This window comes from Rhinolophus ferrumequinum, chromosome 16 (genome assembly GCF_004115265.2).
Source record: "Rhinolophus ferrumequinum isolate MPI-CBG mRhiFer1 chromosome 16, mRhiFer1_v1.p, whole genome shotgun sequence".
Taxonomy (NCBI): Eukaryota; Metazoa; Chordata; class Mammalia; order Chiroptera; family Rhinolophidae; genus Rhinolophus; species Rhinolophus ferrumequinum.
This window is the reverse complement of record NC_046299.1, coordinates 63443044-63465611: the sequence shown is the minus strand read 5'-3', so window position 1 is coordinate 63465611 and position 22568 is coordinate 63443044. Positions and strand designations below refer to the sequence as shown.

Below are 22568 nucleotides of genomic sequence, written 5' to 3'. Positions count from 1 at the left end.
ACATTTCCAGGTGTAAGTTCAGGAATCGCGGCTCCGAGAGGTTATGGAATGGCCTAAGGTCATGGTTGGCAGTAGAGATGGGAGATGTTATCTTCACTCTGCCACCTCCTGGCTGCAAAGCCCTTGTCTTTATGAAACAGGGCTAATACTAGCTGTGGGATACAGCTGTTACAATCCAAATGATGCACCCAGTCAGCCAGTGAGTCTGTCGACAAACTTCCTGAGCAGTGTCTTCTATAAGCCAGCACTCTGAGGACACAGCCTATTCTGGCTCTGAACACCAGGAGGCCAGCCAGCCCAGTCAAGCTCATTTTCTGCCTTCCCTTCTATGTTTGGGATCTTTCTCCATATGTCCTAAAGCCTATTGTTCTGGAAGCTTAGAAAAAAGAAACTGTCCTTCCCTTGGTTGCCTGGGCAGTTGCAGGAAGCCCTTCACTCCTCTTTCGTCCCCAATATCTGATGACAGTGCCCTTCCCCATCAGTCATTGACCACAGTAGACCACAGATACATGGGGACAACAGGGCCCAGATACTGAGCAGATGGGATTTGGAGCCAAGCTCACTTGCCAAAGTTAAGTGGGCAAAGAACTCCAATTGTGTAATGTGTCTATCAACCATCTACTCTACCTCCCTGGGGAGCCCTTTCCCACAATTTCCCATGGTTATTTGCCCCATAGTGAAGGTAAGGAGATATAGACTCAGAGAATTTAAGTAAATTGCCCAAGGTCTCCTGACCCTAAGGTCAAGTCCATTGAATGACAGCATTCACTGCCTCTGAAGATAAGTCAATGACCCCAGTATGAGAATAAATGTCAGATGTGTTTTCCAAAAAGAGCCTACAGGCTCTTTCAGAACCTTACCACCGCCCCACCAGGAGATGAGTATATTTCCCTCCCCTTGAACCTGGGTAGAACTTCGTGCGTGTCTCAACCAAAGGAACATGGCGGAGGTGATGCTGCAGGACATCCGAAGGGGGGTCATGGAAGACAGTGTGGCTTCTGCCTGGTGCTCTCTCTCTCTCTCTCTCTCTCTCTCTCTCTCTCTCTCTCTCTCTCTCTCGTCCTCATCCTCATCTCCATCCTCATTCTCCTTCCCCCTCCCTATAGAAATTAGCCCTTGAAGCCTACCCATCAGGGACACATGGAGAAGCTGTATGTAGGTATTCCAACCTATAATCTCTGCTAAGGTCTCAGACTAAATCCAGCAGCAACCACTGGATGGGTGAGTAAGTGAGCCTTCTGATGATTCCAGGGAAGGCCCAGACATCATGGAATAGAGACCCCCCAACCCTGCTTTGCTCCAAATTCTTTACTGCAGCATCCAGGGTCACAAAAAGTCATTGTTGGTGCCACTGAGTTTAGGACAGTTTGTTATGCACTTTTAGAGAAATGGATTGGAAACCCCCAATGGCTCAGCCTCACACAGTCAAGAGGATCTAACACTATGTCTCCCAGTAATAGCACCAGCGTTTCTGTCCCCATTTGCTGAGCCCACACACGCAGCTCCCACTGAGCCATGGGCAAGTGCTCTCTGAGCACACCTGACACAAAAGGAGAACGGAAACAAGGATCACTTTTGCTTTTAATGCCATCAGGAACTCCTGCTCTTGGCACTCAAGGGGGGCCGTTTTCATTTCAAGTGAAAGCTAGCCCAAGACCCAGCTCCACTAGGTATAGCCTCAACCTGGAAGCTACATGCATAGCCTTAAAGGTTCAGAAGAACAAGGAATTAGATTCTGTCTAGTGAGAACACAGAGAAGACAGGACTCATGGAGCTTCCGTAAGGAAAAGGGATCTGGGCTCACCTCTGTCTTGCACTCGGGGTCCTTGGCCGGCCGCCCGGGCATCAGCCTCATGGCTGAGGACAAGCTTTCACTCCACGAAGTGACTTTGCTGTGGTGTCCCACATTCGAGCGACTGGCCAGTGATTTCTTTTCAGATGCTAGGACAGGGAAGCAAAGACTGTCAGAGACGAAGTTGAGAGAACCCGCACAATTTCCACAGTTGGCTTGGCTTTCAAAGGACCAGCCAGGGACTCGAGTCCAGTGTACCTGCCTCCAGGCTACAAACTCACACTACTGTCTTCTGACTGAGAAACGCAGTGTGGGTTTTGGGGTCACTAGTCCTCGCTTAGACTCCTTGTTGGGCAAGTTAGCTAAAGTTCCTAAGCTTCAGTGTCCTCTTCCTGTAAAATGGGAATAATAGTATCTAACCTCATTGTGGTGTCATGAAGAGTAAGTAAGATTACATACAGGCCCTGGAACACAGAAATTTTTCAATATACAGTTGTTGGCAAAAAGAGAGCCATTTGCAAGCTTTAAAGTCCACCCCGCCATTTTATTCCACTAAATGTGCATGGGTATATACGCCCTATTTTATTGAACTTTTCCCTGAAATGGAATCTGACATTCTGACTTCAAATTGTTCATGTACTTGTATATACATAGTATGTATATACATATTTGCCAGGGCTAATTTGGAAAGCCAGTGAAATAAAGGTGCTACACCACTGGGTAGTCTGGGACAATATACATGGAAATAACTCAAATCACTGCGAATTTTATGATGCTAAAAGAGTTAAAAGAAGTACATGAGCCATAATTTGACAGCAATGAACTCTTTAAAAACAAAGTTAAACCATTATTCCCCCAACTGTTGACTAATATGAGCGTAAAAATGTTGAGTCGCTGATAGAATGCACAGGACATTAATATCTTTGGGACGAAGACTTTCCGTTGGAACATAAAGAACCTGAGGCTCCAGGTCACTGCATGACTTAGTGGCAAGGTTTCAAAGCTGGTAGGTAAATCAGGGCAGGACCTAGAACCCCAGGTTCCAGAGCCCAGGCTGGAGCCCTAAAATGGTGGCCCTTCAATCTAAGAGATTACTACACTCTACTTGCTCGGTTGGCACTTCTGGCCTTCCTTTCACCTAAGATGCAAACCAGCATGCATTTTTTGTGAGCAAAAACTCATCCACCAAGGGGATGAGAGGGAAGATCTGGGTGGAAAAGGCTCTGAACCCCGAGTGGAGCCTTGGGAAAGTCTGGCTCCATGAGTCCCAGAAGCCCGGCCCCCGGAGCCCAGTACAGACCTAGGTAGTGCTGCCAGGCCTTGAGCACTGTCTCCTCCCAGAGCGGGGTGACCTCTTCAATCTTTACTTCTCTCTCCCCAGGTTTTACAGAGAGATCAATCTTGAAGGTGTCCTCCAGCTCCTGCCGCCTCTGCGCCACCAGCTGCTGCCAGAGAGTCCGCACTGTCTTTTGGATGTTGTGCTGGACTAAGAGAGAGAGAGCACATCACATAATCAGGACGACTCAGTACTTCTCCCAGAGGGCCAGGAATGGCATCTCATGGCTGACTTTATTCACATCCTTCTCGAAATAATCCTAGCTTTGCGAGCTCCAGCCAGAAACCAGTCAGTACATAGAGCCACAGGCCAATGCCAGTGCTACCAACATGTATATGAGCTGGCTTCCCACCCCCCAAGCACCCCCGACGTCCCCTGCTTCTAACTGCCCACCACCAAGTCCTGCCTGCCTCACACGTCTAGAGTTTGGAGGCATGAAGAATGGGTTTAGGGAACTTCTTTCTCCCACCTCCCAATTCTGTTGTTAGGTGTCAGAGAGATACCTGTGCGAGCTCTAGGGAACCAAATCGCTTCCCCACAAAGCTCCTTCCAACGTACATTTTATATTGGCCACTCAGAGGAATGGACACCCAACCCAAGACTGTGCCCATCAGCCCAGGACACAAATCAGTCCTCTTTCCTGGCACTAGATCAAGCTTTCCACACCCCACCCATCTCAGTGCCCTGTACTTGCCCAGCTATGGACAAATCTTTACCAAGCCAATTCTGCTTGCTCTGCCCCACAACTACAATGCCCTGTTCAGTTGCCTAATTTCCCTCTGATCTTGGACCACAGGGTACCCCCTGTGGTACCAGTGTATACAGTCTGTTTATCTCACCCTAGGGGGATGGACATTGCTCAGTTCATTCTACTAGACAAGTCTCCAAATGCTAATGTCCATGTTTTTATTACGGTGTCAGAGTAAACTTTAAACTTGTATGGTTTTTGAGCACTGGCTTTGGGCATCTATCTGCCCAGAAAACAGGACGTTGTGTGTACTGTCTAGTCTCACAGAATATCACATGGTAAATGGTAGCAAACCAAAGTGGTGAAAGAAGATCTGCTGAAGCCTCCTGGACCAAGAGGGAGCAGTCTCTCCAACAGATGGATCTGGATGCTTTTTTTCACAAATTGCCAATCTCTTTAACTTGATTTTAATTAGCAAATCTAAGAATAAACTCCATTAAGCCAAAAATCTCATAAAAGAAATTAGTTTATTTATCCCATTCCCGTTTTCTAGGGAAGAAAGCTGGCAGCTAGGTGATGCCTTACACGGGGTGAGATAGCATGCTAGTTTTTATATCTAGTGGTCCAAAGAAAAATTCAAGAGACCACCTGGAAAGTGAAATCAACTTACAGTGAGGTCCTCTAGGATTTTAGTAGGAACAGCAAGTTCTCAGTCTAACCAAGTCCCATAGAGCTCTCGCTTCTTCCATGTCTACATCCATCCTTCCATTCCATTCCATTCCATTGTAAATATAGAAAGATCATCCTAATTTTATTCTCTACCATGTTACCTCTCAATACTGCTACATTATTCTGGCTTTCCTAGGGCCTCTTTTGGCCTTTGAATAGTTATTTCCTCATCTTTGGAACGATGAACTGAAGGATGCAACCCTAGAAGTTATCAGTATCCATCTACTCCCCCCAAAATAAACAACAACAAATAAAATGTACCATCACTCAAACTCGGGAAATCGTCCTCTCTTTTTTCTCTCAGTTCTTCACTGGGAGAAAGAAACACTTGATGATAAGGAGTCATTCTAGGTTTGGGTTCCAATCCAAACCCTTCTGGATAACTGGAAGACAAGAGATTTTTCACTATGAAATCCAATTTCTTTGGGATTATGCCATTGTTCTTTATTACACATAATCATCCTCCAAACTCAGTACATATCAATATGGAAAAACTGCCTAATCAAGTTTAAGCAAACAGCTCATGACAACTTCCATGACAGATACAATACAATAGCATTCTGGAAAATAGGAAAACTACTTTCTTTTTGTTCCTATCTTATTAAAACCAATCCGTGTTCCCAGCAGACCCCCTGAAACCTCTTCTGGGTTCCCCAGCATCAGAACTGGTCATTTCTTTTTGCAGACTCCCAAAGCATTGAACTCTGCCTTTGTTTGGCACTGATCTCATCCCACCTGGAATGGGGCCAGGGCCAACCTCCTGGGCCTGCAACCTAGGCAAGGTCCACACTCAGAAGGGCCCATGTTTGGAGCTTTCTGTTACACTCTTGAAATTCAGAGCAATTCTTGAACAAGGGACTCTTATTTGCATTTTGCTAGGGCCCCACACATCTGTAGCTAGTTGTAATTAGGGTACAGTGGTTTCCACATTAGGAGCTGCATGAGTTCCAGGGTTCCTAGTCATGTTAATATCCCTGTGCCTCTTCTTGGGGCTCCCTCTGCCACCCAAGCAGAATATGTACTCAGTACATGTTTGTAGATTGAACCAAAATGACAAACAAGGAAATGAAAAAAGAGAGCATATAAGAATGTCCATTCTTGAAAGTTCTAGAATGCAGTCCCTTTGGATTTTGGAGTTTGTTTTGCTAAATAGAGGGGTCCCAAAAGAGTGAAACTTCAAGCCCACCAATCGATTGACATTTCGTTCTTCTTACCTATGCTTTCAGTATGGATAAGGCCTAATTCTTGAAATACAGAAAAAAAAAAGATCTCCCAATTTAATCGATACACTGAAATTGGATTCTTTTATTTCAAACAAATTAAAAGGCAAGTGCCTCCTCTGGGCTAGGAGTGTTTTCCAGTGCTTCCCAGAGAGTAACTTTAGTGTTCTGTAATGTTCAACAGTAAACTTGACAGGATTTGTGGGATTTTTTCCCCCAGTAATGAAACATAATTTGTACTGGTATAAATACAATCAAGAAAAAGGACAAGAGCAAAGTGTAATATCCCATAGTCCTCCCTTCCTCTACACTCAACCTGGCTCTCGATTAATGAGATAATATGCGTAAGCAGCAGTGTGATGCCAAAGCACTGACTGGCATTGAATGATATATACATACTGCCACACACAGAGAGGAAGTGCACAGACGCAGAGAAATCTAACATATTTTCAACTTGGGACTTCAAGAAAAGGATTTAAATGAGATTAATTTCTTTTCATTTGTATTTCACACACAAATGTATTTATGGATGTTATTTTATATCATAAATTGTGTGTATTTTTTTCTGTAAGCAAAATCATTCCTGGTTTGCATAATACAACTTAGTATATATTTTTGCATTTATTGTATTTATCAAATGTTAATATTTCTGACATCTGCCTGCATCGTAAAATCAATGTGTATATTTAATGTTGGAGTTGTCAGTTTTCTGCCCCCAAAACTAAATCAGTAAAGATTCTTATAACCTGAGAATTGTGGAAACAGGATAAATTATTTCATGATTCTAGCTGCTCAGTCAGATGGATAAGTTTGAGGACGTTTACTATCAAACATTGCACATAATTTGGACAACCAGATAAAAGAGTTGTATCATTTATATTGGCCTCAATAAAGTGTCCCTCTGAAGCTTTTTGGTCTGCACTGAACACTGGCGGGGCAAGGAAACAAAAATGTGGACAGCTCTTACCTCCTTTCACTGAGCAGCAACAGACAATGCATGAGACACAGGAGGAAGCTAGAGTTGGAGTTATAGGTGGCAAAGATAATGTCCCAGTGTTCCTGTAGAAAGTCCAGGATGCTGAGAAGGCTGAGGCATTCGGAGAGGGACTGCTGGGGCTTGGAGAGGCAATAAAGAATGACTTTATTTAAACTGCTGTATAAAGCACTGATGACAGTGTCCCTTTGAGAAGAGGCATTCTCGATGACCTGTGTCATAAAATAAACACACACATACAAAAACATACTCGTGAACACTTTACGATTTTAGATGCTGACCCAGTTAACTGTGAAAATGATACGATTTCAATCTCTTCTGTATTTCAAAAAGTGGCATGGTCTAAAATTCAAATAGGACTGTTTTCCTCTACCTTTGAGCTTCTATTAAAATGAATGATCAATAACGGCACGTCAAATTGTTGGATTTACCAAAAATTGGTGTAAAAAAGGTTTTAAAGTTTACCACAGTCATACTACAGAAAATAGATAGGGGACTGGAGATTCCTGAAATACAGGTAAGATGGGTAACCTACAGTGTATACGAATATGCTATTAATAGTGCCTAATTTAAAAAAACAAACTTATTATTAGCTATAAATTCTAGTTAGCATGTATAGGGTGTCTATAATATTCCAGTTGTCATGCTAAGTGTTTTGCATAATTTACACGTGAAAAACTTAGGTGGGGAAGGTAGAAGGTTCTGACCTATAGCCTTACCATTCGTTGGTCCCTCCATTTGTTTGGATTCATCAACAAGAATCCATAGAACAAAAAGTACATGCAAAATTTTTCAGTCTATTAGAAAGGTCATTTGTTAGTTATAGATCGCTCTCTTTAAATTTTATGGATACTGCAAGTACTTACACTAATGAAGTTGAGTTTTATTTAAATCTGCTGTAATTTGGGATTCATGTTTTTTTTCGTCTTCTCCTGCTCCTCAGATGGGTCACATCTTTCAAACTGAGGTTCAGAGTTATGAGAGTCACAGGCAGTGAGCAAGATGGCGACCTTCTTCTTGTATTCTCATGTGATGGAGAAGGATGGTGGGTGGAGACAGAACTGATGGTGGACGGGCGCCCCCTCAGGGCACATCAGCCCAGCGAGCACCCACACTTCGGTATTAGCTCTGAGTATTTCCTTCGACTACTGGACGCTGCTGTGGGCTAAATGTGTGTGTCCCCTCCCTGACTTCATGTGTTGAAACTAACCCCCAACATGATGGTATTTGGAGGCGGGGGTCTTTGATAGGTGATTAGATCATGAGGATGGAGCCCTCATGATGGGATTCCTATATGGATAGGAAGAGACCAGGGAGAGCGTTCTTCCTGTCTCTCCATCATGTGAGAATACAAAAAGGAGAAAGCCACCTGCAAACCAGGAAGACAGCCCTCACCAGACACTAGATCGGCCAGCACCTTGATCTATCCTTCTAAGCCTCTAGAACTGTGAGGAATACATGGTTGTTGTTAAGTCACCTAGTCAATGACATTTTGTCACAGCAGCCTGAACTAACACAAGAGCTCGGGAGCTCCTTTCACTATCAGCACAACTTCCTGAGTATCTGATTTGAATCTTCTTGGAGCTGATGAAGGATATTTCTCCCCTTTTGGAGTTTTTTTCTTGAAAAAAAACCTCTGAATACATTATTTTCAGGCTTGCCTGGAACTGTGCAACAGCCAGACTGACTATCAACCTAGGAACTGTCCTGGAGTCTATGGGTAACTCCACTGACAGAAGGGTGCTGGGGGTGACAATGTCACTCCCCCGGTGAAGCATGACAAGGAATGAGAGTGGCTTCCTGGGTTCTGCTGCAGAGGGCACCTCAGGAGCTGCTGGAGGCAGAGCTCAGCTTAGTAAGAGAAAGTGCTTTCTGACAATCACAGGTGTCCTGCTGGCTGGGACCACCTGGGACCACAGTGAACTCCTCATGGAGAGTTCAAGAAAGGAACGAATGGCCACCTGACGAAAAAGATTTCCAGAATGAAATGTGAGATGAGGACTAAAGAGTTCACCTCTACAATTTTGAGACTGTATGATTCTGTGTGTGTGTGTGTGTGTGTGTGTGTGTGTGTGTGTATACATGTACAATAAAAAATGTATACACATGTACACACAAACTTATATTTAATTGTGTATCTATAAGCATGTATTTGCATGTATGTGTAGATTTGTAGATCTCTCTGAAGAGACATCCAGAGAGAGAGCACTTGCAAGAATAATAGGAGTAGGTAAAAACAGACTCTTGCCTAGATCTCAGGAAGGCCCAGACATGACAACTGGAGGTAGACACTAAAGAGGAAAATTAAATAACTCTTTTGGAGATAAGGACCCTTTTGGCCCTTTCTTTGGTGATGAGGAATAACAATAATTAAGAATAAAACAATAATCACAGTAAAAACCCAAAGGTGGTGTGTAGAGTAGGAGCGGGCAGAGCTCAGGGGCCAGCACAGGGGACCATGGCTCCCGACCACTGAGACGGACTTAAGGTGGCCTGAGGTGAGAGCCTGCGGGGCACTCAACAGCCACCAGGTGTTGCCTGGGCCACTATTCTCCTTCCTCCCTCCCATTTCAGATCCTGTTTCCAGGACAGATGGCAGGGTGGTCTGGACAAACTGCACAGCCAACAGCATGTCATACAGACACTCGGTCAGTCAGCCGGAGTTTCTATACCACGATAGCCAGCCTTGGGCTCTTACCACCATGATGTGCTCCGTGATGAAGAGAAGGATGTGTCTGGGGTCTGCTGAGAACATCCCACTGTACAGCTTCTCCACCAGCTTCTGGGTGAAGTGGGAAATATTCGCATGTAGAGGAGAAGCAGCTTCTGTGTTTGGCTGAGACTCTTTACTACCTAAGGTGGAGTAAGGAGACAGACCGAGTTTGAGAAATCATCAAAGTCTGAATGACCTTCTCACAACAGTCTCCAAGCCCCTCTTGTTAACCAAGCACATCTCACTCAACTCTGTATCCCCCATTGTAGCCCTCTGTATACCCCACTGCTCTAAAGATGGGGTCTTACAGACAGGTCTCCAATGAACACACATTTATTCAAAATAAATTGATCTTGAAACATCTAGTTAGTGATATAAACCAAGAGGGGAGGAAGGATGTGAGGGCAGTTTTTCTTCCAGTGGCTATGTAGAACGAAGGTGAAGGAAATTTTAGATATAAGGTAAATAGAGAGGCTGTTGTCGTGATCCCCAAGACCCTGCTGCTACGGCAGGCTTAGGACAAAGCTGCACGCTGGATTATCAGGCTGTGCTCACCAACACGATGGGCACTGTGCTCCGACGGGGAGGTGATGATCTCAGCTAATCCTGATAACAACTCTCTGAGTGAGCCACGATTATAGTCTCACTCACAGGCTCGGGCACCGGGCCAGTCTACCCCCACCAGGGACAGAGCCACCATCCGAAGGGGGACTCCCAAGCTCTACTCTACCACACTGCAGGTACTCCACCAGAAAGATCAATCGTCAGGGTTTCTGTGTTGTGGGGCAAAGAGGAGCTCAGAAGATGAGATGTGTCGCTAAGGATTCTGCGGCTTAGAAAACACAGAAAGGACTTTGCTTAATCTTGTTGGGAAGGTACAGCTGCCCTGGAACTAAGTCTTTCCAACGAAGCTTCAATCTGCACTTCTTAGGGGTAATGGCAGCATCTCCAACCAGGCTCATTCATTTAAGAAAAGTGTGTCGAGCCAGGCGTCCGTGCAGAGTAAGACGCTGAGCACACGAATGTTGAATTCCAGGTGATATCTTGACTTCCCTCACGGGAAGAGGACATAATTCTACTGAAGGTAGAGAATGGTTTTAGCAGAAGGACTTTCTGTCTCCAGGTGGCCCAACAATGGCAAAGGTGTCATGGAAAGAAGAAAGCTTGTCTTCCCTGGGACCTCCGGGCAGGGTCACTGAGCTCTGGTTGCAGGTTCGTGGGGGAACCGATGCCTCGGTGGCTCCCAGAGTGCCCGCAGCACGAAGGCCCAGGCTGCCCCTAGAAGACTGGCACCAGTGGCTGGTGGGCACACTGGCCTTCCTGCTCAGCTGTCACAGCTTTATGTCACAAACAGTGAGGAGCAAGCCAGCCCCACTCACCTCCAAGCACCGACATGTCACCTCCACTCATCACATGAAATATTTCCATGGTGGAAAGCAGGACTGCAGACTGGAAGTCTCGCTTCTGCTGGCTGGTGGCATTGTCTGGAGACGCCTGGAAGCACACCCGGCACTAAGACAGCAGCCACATGGCTCACGTCCCCTCAGTGCCCCAAGACCGGGGTCCTTGCCTGGCCTGTATGCCACTACTACCATGCTAGCAGTGTGGACTGCCAACAGCTCACCACTACCCCTTCTCCAAGGCACTGCCCTCTGCTGACCAAGGTGCTGCACCCAGGAGGCGATGTGCATTTCCCAGGGAGAGAAGGCAAGTAGGGGTGGCCCACAGATAATAACCACCTGGCAAGTGCCTCCCCTGAAAGGACAGCCACCAATAATTCACTTCTATACTATCTCAGGCTCTGCTTCTAGGGACCTGGCTAAAACCTGCCCTCATCCACCTATTCACTAGCCGCTGATATGTTCCCTGTTCTGCCAGCGCCTGCGGTTCCTGGAGGACAAGGGCTCCCTCCCCCGATATCACCAAAGTCCCAGGAGACGCTCTTGACCGCCAGCCAGCTGGCATCTACAGGCCTCGGCGAGCTCTTGCAACAGAGCGCGGCCCTCAGGTCTCCCTGCACATACCGCACCCTCACGGAGCCTGTGCCCTCCCAGGCCCGCTCCCGTATCACGTGGCCCAACAGCGCCCTTCTACTCACCTCCAGGAGCACTTCCAGCAGCAGCCACTGCTTGGGGCTGGGAGCTGCAAGCAAGAACTCCCTCAAGAGGAGCTGCATGAACTTCCTGAGCTGTTGCCGTGTGGGATGTGACTGGACAGTAGCCTGTAGACCCTCCACAATGCTGTCTTCTCCAGCCTCGGGCCCGAAACTGCCGGCATTCTGGGCAGACTCAGTGGTAACTCCCTCAAAGACAAGAGAACCCCAGTATGAGCACCTGCCCTGCACCAAAATGCTTTCACATCTGTCTCTGAGGTGTGCACTGGTGGGAATCTGGTCAAACCCATTAACAGGTGAGGAAATGGAGGGTACACAGAGGTAGGCAACTTGCCCAGAGCCCCATGGCTCATAAGGGGGCCTGCTGTGGTCCCTGAACCTGACATGGGTGGCAGTCACGGAAAGAAGCTGAGCATGGAGTACTCAGCGGTGAAGACCAGAACGTGTTCTGGGCAAGGTGCTTCCCCTCGGAGCCACAGCTCCCTTCAATCGAATGGTGATACTACAAAGGACACCACAAAGACATGTGAGGACACAATGAAAGGACGATGTGTGCCGCCGTGCCTGGCCCTGGTATCTGGTCAGGAAGCCGGTCCCACTTCTGGAGGAGCCCTCACCTTTACTGCCTCCAGGCTCGGCTGACGTTAACAGGTGGGACCCTCAGGTGTAAAGAGGAGAAGGACTTCAGCAGGTCCTGGTATCCAAGTCCCTGAATCCCTCGGCCTGCACATTCTCGTTTATATATTTATAAAAATATTGGCAGATAAATGAGACTGGCATCACCAACCCAGCTACATCCAAAAGGACACAGAGATGCTGGGAGGCCGAATGACACACCCAAGGACATACAGCCAGGGACTCCTGACTCCTGGCTGATGAACTTTCATGCGTATTCATCTGTTGGCACCTCCCTTTGCTCATTCATAAAATTAATGCAGCCGTTCTTAATTAAGCCGTAAAATGAATTTAATGGCACCTAGGGAGGTGGTGACTGCATTAATTAGCTCCACGCGGCCTTGACTGGAAAGATGCCATATAAATTCACAGCAAATCGAAGGCCTTTGGCCACCAGCCTTCTTCAAGAAGAGGGTCTGTCACGTTTTCTGCACAACAAAGGTTTTTTGGAGCTGACTTAAAGATGGGACAAGGCAAGGAAGTGTGGAGATAAGCAGTTTGGAACTGGAGCCAGGAGCCCCAAGACAGGACTTAGCTCCTCAGCTGGGGAGGTGACTTTGGGCCAGACTCTCCCCTGGGCAGAAACATTGAGTGTGGGGAGGAACAGCCCTGGGTTAGAGTGTGTTCCACCTGCTCGCGGGCAGCCAGCTGGAACCCTCTCTCAGCAAATGGGGAGTCTGACCTGCTGTGCAGGGGTTGAGGTGGGGATCTGGGCTAAGAATGTCTGACTTCATTGCCCTGGACCCCTGCAGAGGGCCTGCTGTCGGAGGGGTCAGGGACAGCCCATGGTACTGTCCATTCTCGCCGCGTGGCCTCTGAGCCCAGGGCCCCACCTCCACCCCCACCAGTACGTCTTTCTTCTTCGTTCTTACTTTCGCACTGTTACTTTACTTGATATAAACCCATCAAAACATTTTATCTTTTTTGCAAATCTATCTAGTCTTTTTATTAAAAAAGAATTACTCTTAAATTTTATTTGGCCATTTAGTTTTATTTTAAACTGATTGTGATAGAAAGGAAGTGGGCTTTGGGGTGAGAGTATGGGGTGGGAGTAGAGAAGAGGCTATTGAAAGAGATGGGTGAACTTTAAATCTTAGCTGTGTCGCTTATTCATCACGTAACCATGGTGTATTTCACTCTCTCAACCATGTGGTGACCTAGGTCTTTGGCCCCGCTGAGCCCAGAGAACACTGGTGGGCACCACTTCACGACTGAGCTTCCCTTTCCCCAACTAACACACTCCATCTGCGTAGGGCACCGATTAGAGTCTGCGAAGCACCAGGCTCAGGATTGTCGTAGGTGTTCCATCCGTGCAGGCTGTCACCATGAATAAACTTCCAGAAAAAGATTAGCTAAACGACCACGTTCACGCATTCACTGGTCGTCTACCAAATAATTGCAGAGCAAACACTAAATGCCTGCCTGTGCTTGGCCTGGCTTCTAAACCCTCTCCTCACCATTGTCTGCCTTTTGCCATGTTCCTTTAGCTGCTGTCATCAATTTGCAGACAGGTGTCCCCAGCTCACGCTCCCTGTCTGGGTCTCAGCTTCCCACACCACCAAGGAGAGGTGATGAGCCGGTTTCTTCCCTTCACACTGGTCCTCACCTGCTCCTCTTAGCTCCCAGACTCTCTTAGCTCACTGAGCCCCATGGACCTGCTAGGACTGGCTCTCGGTCTCCAGCTCAATCACATCTCTTCCCATAGCCCCTTCTCTACACCCCACCTCATCACACCTCGTCTTCAAGACCCAGCCTCTGCTGTCTCAGCCATCCTCTGACTGCCAGGGGTCTGAGTTATGGCCTGCAAACAGGATGAGGGTCCTGAGAACAAGAGGCAGAGAGGGACACTCTTCCAGCCCCCCCCACCCCCACCAGACGGGTGCACTGTCACAGGCTTCCTGGGATGGAATTTGTTGTTCCACAGTTTCAGTGGGAGGGTATTCATGAAAATTGGACTTGATCTACCAACAAATTTCTCATTACTGAGATTTCTAACAACTCAAAAAAATTACGAATCTCAGAGTTGAAAATGACTTCAAGCTACATCTCAGCAGAGAAAGAAAAAATTACCCAAGTTGTTTATTTACTGTTTCAGCTAAGTTACCTTCAAATGTATTTTAATTTGGGGAGGGGGGAAGAATTTTGCCCTTTGCGCTTGATGAACTAAGACCCTCACCCCTGCTCTCATTGGGGTAGGGTGTTGGCATGTCCTACCTTGTGTATTCCCAGGGGGAAGGTGATGATGGCCAAGGTCTGCAGGAACTCTGGGGCCTGCCAGGCTGGGTCCTGGGGGTAGGTGCTGTGCACAAGACCAAGGAAATGCAGCACACTGTCCGGGAAAGTCCGTTCCCAGGCGCCATCTCCACGACCTGTCAAGGGCTGAGCATATATGTCATGAGAGGCGTGCAGTGCAGGGAGCCAGAAGATTAGAAATCGAGGCAGAACACCTCCTTTCAGAGACTCTCAACCAGACACCTCATTGCAAGACCCCTAAGACTGTGTGTGGGCTGCCACAGATACTGGTCATCAATTGGGCAAGCGTTCTACATGTGCAGGCATTGTTCCTAGATTGTCACACGTACTCCTCACCTCACAACAACCCTCTGTGGTAGGTCCTCTGTTTATCCCTATTTTACAGATGGGAAGACAGAGGCACAGAGAGGTTCAATAACTTGCCGAAGGTCACCCAGTGGATAAGGAGCAGAGCCATGAGTTGACCCCAGGCAATCTGGCTATAAAGTCTGCCTGTCCTCCCCATACTGCCTCTGCGTGATTGGTCATGGCCTTGTGCTGAAGGAACTTGCCAATCAGCATCGAACCCAGCCTTCCCCAGCCCAGTGCTTATGCTCCCGGCTCTAGACCCTGTCCTGGCTAACATCCAGACAAACCCTGCCCAGGGGTGGCAGAGACTGACGAGCCCCTTCTCCACCAGCCAGAGGTCTGGACTGGATCACGTTGTATTGAGCTGATACCCAGTGCCCTGAGGGGACCTGTGCACCTGTCTTCCCCCAAACCATTACCTGGCCTTGTCTCTGTCCTGGCTGCACACTAGTGTCCTGCTGCTGCTCAGCTTTCTAGACCAGCTCCGCCAACTTGCTCTGGAGACTGACTCAATCCCCAATGTGTCCATCTGCTGCCTGAGGTCCTGCTCTATCCTAAATGGACGGTCTGGAACTTTAAAATTCACCAACCCTGCATAGCCACACTAAGAACTAGACTAAGTGACAGCCTACTCCTGCGGAAGTCATAGGTGGACGTCGGGTCTCCTTTTCCCCAGTTACTCAGCCCAAGCCCCTCCCATCTATGGCTTCCTCATTCCCCCACCAGCCTGCCTCAAGTCCTGGCCCCATGGGCATGAGTCAGGACATCCTATTTACCAAGTAGCTATCAAGTGCCGGGAAGGGAGCCTCATACTAAAATACTCAAACCTAATTGTCAAAAAGGCAACGTGCGTGAGACAATTAGAGAGCGGTTTAAAATCTCACGCACAGGATTCTATGAGGGTTTGGTGTGAGCTGAGCAGGCAAACAGAGAGAAACTGCTTCTGAAGTCCCCTGCATCTGGCTTCCCCACTAGGTTCGTACAACGCGATATCAGATTTCTAGGGGAGTATCAGAGGCCCGAAGTTCAGAGAGTGTTTTCTGTAGTTGGCCTGGTTCAAATCCTGCCTCTCCCTCCAATTAACGGTCTAGCTTCCGGTCTCAATTCTATAAAACAAGGATTGTAATGTGACCTATTTCATAAGGTTGTTGTGAGGATTGAATGGGACATTTTAGTACTTCGGGCTTATTTTCTCAGTGACTAGCACAGGGTACATACAGAAGAAGCTGGAAGATAAGATCAGATAGAGGACTTGGACTTCTGGAAGAGGAATTTGGATTTTATGCACTGAAAAACCAGGACCTCCAGAAGGTGCTTAGGCATGGCAGTGACCTGGAATGTAATGCTAATGCTGGACACACATGCCTCCGCCATGCCCTTGCTCCATGACCTTGCCTGAATGAGTTATTCTCTGTAGCTACAGTTTCTACATTTGTACAATAGAGATAATGCTGTCTGTTTCAAAGGATTTTTGGACACAGCAAAATGACTAACATCTAAAAGACCAACAATGCAATACATTGGCAAGGATGTGGAACACCTAGAAACTTCCCAGATTAAGAGCTGGTGAAAGAATAAGCTGGCACTTCACTTTGGAGAACAATTTGGTGATATCAACCAGTGCAAGTCATGTGTACAACTTATGATCCACAATTTCACATCCGGGTATGTTTCCAACTCATATACCCACCCAAAGATATGTACATAGCAGCCAAATGGAGACAACTGAGAATAGATAAATAGGAGGGACGTCATCAAAATGGCGGTGTGAGGTGAGCCTCTGTAAAGCATCCCTGGAATTTACAACTAATCGAACAACTATAACTCCACAAAGGACTCCCTACACAGCAGACAGGCAAGGCCCACTACTGAATTCACCTAAAGGTGGGCGAATTGCACGAGCAGGGGAAGAGGAAAAGGAGAAGTGCGGAGACGGAGCCCCGCAGGACACAGACCTAGCTCAGTGCTCCAAGCTTGCTGCATCCCTGAACTACCGCAGCTGTGGGAGAGGGAAGAACTCGGACTGCTAGGGCTCCGCTTATGGCCCACAGGGCTGAGGGGACAGCATATAACACGGTTGAACCCAACGCTCAAGGCAGAGACCTCAGAGAAAAGACTGAGGGAAGAAGGATGAAAATGGTGGTTTAAGCCCTCACTGCCAACCAGAGAATGGAAGCCTTAGGCACTGAGACTAGCCGCCCCCTCCCTACTCTCCCAGAGCTCGCCCACCCCCACCTGCCGGGTGCTAGAAGCGGAACAGTAGCAGTGTCAGATCAAAAGAACAGAATATTTGCTGTTCTGAGAACTATGGACTGCAGACACAGATTCGCAGCCCAACTGGTTCTGGCAGAGGGGAGGGAGCTGTGGAAGCAGGACTGGCTGTGGTGGTGGTTGCCGCCATTGCTCTGGGCCACCTCTCACAACTCACCCCGCCCCTGGCCCCACCTATCTGGGCGGATCCCTGCAGGAGTAAACAAAACTGCTGAAACAAACGGGCTCTGAATCTGGTGCAGGAAGAGCTTTGGAACTTCAAAAGCTCTCCGCATACCCACACGGACACTGCGCCCTGTGACCCAGGCAAACTATTAACAGAGGAGAAGCCCATCTCCCAGAGAATCCACCTATTGTGTGATAAGCTGGAATAGTGCAGAGAAAAAATAGCACTACCGTGTGAGAGAGAAAAAAAAGGCTGCAGTCAGAGAGAAAATAAAACATTCTACCAACGAGTACTGGAAAACAAAAGAAAGACCTCTTCTTATCAACCTGTTGCAGAAGCCACTCCTGTAGATGTTTAGAAAGAGAAATAATAAATCAGTAATTGCCATGAACAACCAAGGCAACAAGATAGCTCAGAAAGAAAGTGAAAAGTCTCCAGAAAAGGAACTTAAAGATATGGAAATATGTGACTTAAATGACAGAGAATTCAAGATTGCAGATCTGAAAAAACTCAACAAGATTCAAGAAAACACAGAAAGGCAGTTTAATGAACTTAGAAACACAATCAAAGAACAACAGGAGCATTTTACAAAAGAAATTGAAATTTTGAAAAAGAACCAAATAGAATTTCTGGAGATTAAGAATTCAATAGAAGAAAAAAAAAAAAAAAAAAAAAAAAAGTACAGTATATGCAAAACTTAAAAAAAAAAACCTTAATAAGCATGGCTCTTACTAGTTAAAATAATCTACATGTCTTACACAAACTGATGCACCGATTTATTGGTAGAGGAAGGAAATGCAAGAAAAACAGCATGTGGTTTTCTCTTTTCTGATGAAATACTTCAGTAGTCATTGAATCACTGAATTTTAAAAGTGGTAAGAATAACAACTACCAACATTTGCATATCTATTTATATATTGCCAACTGCATCCTCCTAGATCTAATCCAATTTTTTATATTATTGATTAGGAGACTAAAGTGGTATTATTGGTAGGCAGACCAGGAGGTGAGAAGTGATAAGAGCTTGAACTATGTGTGCAGGGCGGTGGCAAGGTAGAACGAACTGGCGAGGGCAAGGAGACACGCTGGCTGGCTAAGGAAAATGAAAGAGGAAGGATCAGTAACATTCTGAAAACCAGGATTTGTAACCCCAGTGTTTGTGCACTGCATGTTTTCTGGAATCAGGCAGGACAAAAATAAACTTGAGGCCAATGCTTAGAAATGTAACTATATATAAGTGCAATGAATGCTCCATAAATATCTACTGTGGTAGATGCAACAATGAAACAGTTCCATTACATGTGATCATCTTAAGATGGCTAGATCGGAAAGAAATTGCATGACAATTCAAACCAAACAGTTCAATAAGAATGTACGATAGGACTATTTATTGTATTAAAAATTTGTCAGTATTTTCAGCTAGCATTTTCCAAATATTCCTGAGGCAGATGGATTTCACATATGCATACATTTTAAAGATCTGCATACAGATGGAAATACATGTAGAATGAAATTTACATTTGAAATGTATTTCAAGAATCTTAAAGTGCAACAGTAGTATTTCAGGACAAGTGCTAGCACAACTAATATCCCTGCCACGAATTTCTCCATATTTCTTGTCACTAAAGGTACTGCCCAGGTCAGGCCTGCCAACTGGTCAGTGTCCTGACTGTCACGCTCACCTGCTCCAAGTCCTTCCCCATACAGCAGCCAATCTTTAATCTTTGCAAAGTACAAATGTGATCATGTCTCTCTCTGGATGAAGTTCAAGCTTGACATTAGACAGCACAAACCGCTCTTTCCATCCATCACCCCAACTTCCATCCCTGTCCACCATTAAAACCAGAAATCAACAGAAAAAAAAATCACCTAAAATCTCACATTGCTTTCCAGGCTCTGATCCTGTTCGTGTAATTTGTACGTGGTTGCCATAATGATGGAGATACAATTTTAAACTGCTCTTTTCACAAAACACCATCAAAACATGCTGTTACGTGGTTCCTATAATTATAATTTTAGATAAAGTGATGTACTATAATTTATTCAACCATTTCCCTTTTGTTAGCTATATGATTGTTCCTGATTGTTCACTTTTGCAAAGCACATGTTGATGAGATATTTATAAATATAGCTTGATAGTTAAAAAAAAAAAAAAAAAAAAAAAAAAAAAAAAAAAAAAGAATTCAATAGAAGAAATCAAGAAAGAAATAACCATCTTAGGTAGTAGAGTTGACCAGATGGAGGAAAAAATCAGTGACATCGAAGATAGAAACCTGGAAATTACAAAGATGGAAGAAGAAAGAGACTTGAGACTTAAAAGAAATGAAAGAACTCTACAAGAACTTTCTAACTCCATCAGAAAGAGCAATATAAGAATAATGGGCATACCAGAAAGAGAAGAAAGAGAGAAGGGAACAGAGAATATATTCAAACAAATTGTCGATGAGAACTTCCCAAACTTGTGGAAAGAACTGGATCCTCGAATCCAAGAAGCAAATAGAACACCTGATTACCTCAATCCCAACAGGCCTTCTCCAAGGCACATTGTATCGAAGCTATCTAAAACAACAACAAAGAAAGAATCCTCAAGGCAGCCAGGGCAAAGAAGACGGTAACCTACAAAGGAAAGCCCATTAGATTATCATCAGATTTTTCAGCAGAAACTCTACAAGCCAGGAGGGAGTGGAACCAAATATTCAAACTATTGAAAGAGAGAAATTATGAGCCAAGAATAATATATCCAGCAAAGATATCCTTTAGATATGAAGGAGGAATCAAGACCTTTCCAGACATACAGAAGCTGAGGGAATTTTATAACACACGACCTGCACTACAAGAAATACTAAAGGAGGCTATTTGACCACCATCAACAGGGACAATTTGTGGCAACCAAAACATAAAAAGGGGGAGAGTAAAGGCCTGAACCAGAATACGGGAGTGGAGAAAGTAAGCATGCTGAAGAAAATGGAATATTCTAAATATCAACCTTTCTTTTACTTAAACTTAAAGATAACCACTCAAAAAAAAATCCATAACTGAAATATATACTGTAATAAAAGAAGAAACAGAGGGAAACATCATAGAATACTCCCCCACAGAAATAACAGACAACAACAAAAAGCAAAGAAACAATGGAGACACAGCCTTACCAGAAAACTAAAGATAGAATGACAGGAAATCCTCACATATCAATAATCACCCTAAATGTAAATGGACTGAACTCACCAATAAAAAGGCACAGAGTAGCAGACTGGATCAAAAAACTAAACCCAACCATATGCTGTCTCCAAGAGACACATCTCAGCTACAAGGACAAGCATAGACTCAAAGTGAAAGGGTGGAAATTGACACTCCAAGCAAATGGTACCCAGAGAAAATCAGGTGTAGCCATAATGATATCAGATGAAGCAGACTTCAGGATGAAAAAGATAACAAGAGACAAAGATGGACATTTCGTAATGGTAAAAGGGACTATACAACAAGAAGACATAACAGTCATCAATATTTATGCCCCCAATCAGGGAGCACTGAAATATACCAAGCAACTACTAACAGAACTAAAGGGAGAAATTGACCAAAACTCAATTATACTAGGAGACTTAAATACACCATTGACAGCTATGGATAGATCATCCAAACAGAAAATAAATAACGAAATAGCAGCCCTAAGTGACACATTAGATGAAATGGACATAATTGACATATATAGAGCACTTCATCCTAAAACATCAGACTATACATTCTTTTCTAGTGTGCATGGAACATTCTCAAGGATAGACCATATATTGGGACATAAAATCAGCCTCAGCAAATTTAAGAAGATTGAAATCATACCAAGCATATTCTCTGATCACAAGGCTTTGAAATTGGATATCAACTGCAAAAAGAAAGTAGGAAAAAACACAAATACATGGAGATTAAACAACATACTTTTAAAGAATGACTGGATCAAAGAAGAAATTAGAGGAGAGATCAAAACATACATAGAAACAAATGACAATGAAAATACATCCTACCAAAAGTTGGGGGATGCAGCGAAAGCAGTTTTAAGAGGGAGATTTATATCATTACAGGCCTATCTCAAGAAACAAGAAAAATCCCAAAATAACTTCACATTACCCCTTAAAGAACTAGAAAAACAAGAACAAGTGAAACCCAAAGTCAGCAGAAGAAAGGAAATAACAAAAATCGGAGCAGAACTAAATGAAATAGAGAACAAAAAGACAATAGAAAAAATTAATGTGACAAAGTGCTGGTTCTTTGAAAAGATTAACAAAATTGACAAACCCTTGGCTAGACTCACTAAGATAAAAAGAGAGAAAACACTAATTAACAAAATCAGAAATGAAAAAGGGGAAGTTATCACGGACACCACAGAAATACAAAGGATCATCCAACAATATTATGAAGCACTATATGCCACCAAATTCAATAACCTAGAAGAAATGGACAAGTTCTTAGAAACATATAACCTTCCTAGGCTGAACCATGAAGAACTGAAAAATCTAAACAGACCGATCACCAGTAAGGAAATTGAATCAGTCAACCAAAACCTTCCCAAAAGCAAAAGTCCGGGACCAGATGGCTTCACTACTGAATTCTACCAAACCTTCAAAGAGGATCTAATACCAATCCTGCTCAAACTCTTCCAAAAACTCGAAGAAGAGACAGTACTCCCTAACTCATTTTATGAGGCCAACATTACCCTGATACCAAAACCTGGTAAGGACAACACAAAAAAATAAAACTACAGACCAATATCTCTGATGAATACAGATGCAAAAATCCTAAACAAAATTCTAGGAAATCGAATACAACAATGCATTAAAAAGATCATTCATCACGACCAAGTGGGGTTCATCCCAGGGGCACAAGGATGGTTCAACATCCTCAAATCCATCAATGTGATACATCACATAAACAAAATAAAGGACAAAATCATATGATTATATCAATTGATGCAGAAAAAGCATTTGACAAGATACAACATCCATTTATGATTAAAACACTTAATAAAATAGGTATAGAAGGAAAATACCTTAAAATAATAAAGGCCATATATGACAAACCCTCAGCTAACATCACAATTAACGGTGAAAAACTGAAGCCCTTTGCTCTACGTTCAGGAACATGACAGGTCTGTCCCTATCACCTTTTCTTTTCAACATAGTGTTGGAAGTTCTTGCCAGAGCAATCAGGCAAGAGAAAGAAATAAAAGGCATCCACATTGGGAATGAAGAAGTTAAATTATCACTCTTTGCAGATGACAT

General features: G+C 44.8%; 1 protein-coding gene across 3 annotated transcripts in view; it reads right to left on the bottom strand.

Moving 5' to 3' along the window:
- Positions 1-22568, bottom strand: part of WDFY4 (WDFY family member 4) — a 290937-nt gene that overhangs the window by 130671 nt on the left and 137698 nt on the right. For all 3 annotated transcript variants that reach the window (XM_033130918.1, XM_033130921.1, XM_033130920.1), the window contains exons 32-39: positions 14475-14639; positions 11571-11774; positions 10852-10966; positions 9458-9612; positions 6733-6971; positions 4807-4928; positions 3093-3278; positions 1805-1941 (exon numbers count right to left, since the gene is read on the bottom strand). In XM_033130918.1, the coding sequence (XP_032986809.1) occupies positions 1805-1941; positions 3093-3278; positions 4807-4928; positions 6733-6971; positions 9458-9612; positions 10852-10966; positions 11571-11774; positions 14475-14639 (1323 nt within the window). The remainder of the gene's footprint in view (positions 1-1804; positions 1942-3092; positions 3279-4806; positions 4929-6732; positions 6972-9457; positions 9613-10851; positions 10967-11570; positions 11775-14474; positions 14640-22568) is intronic.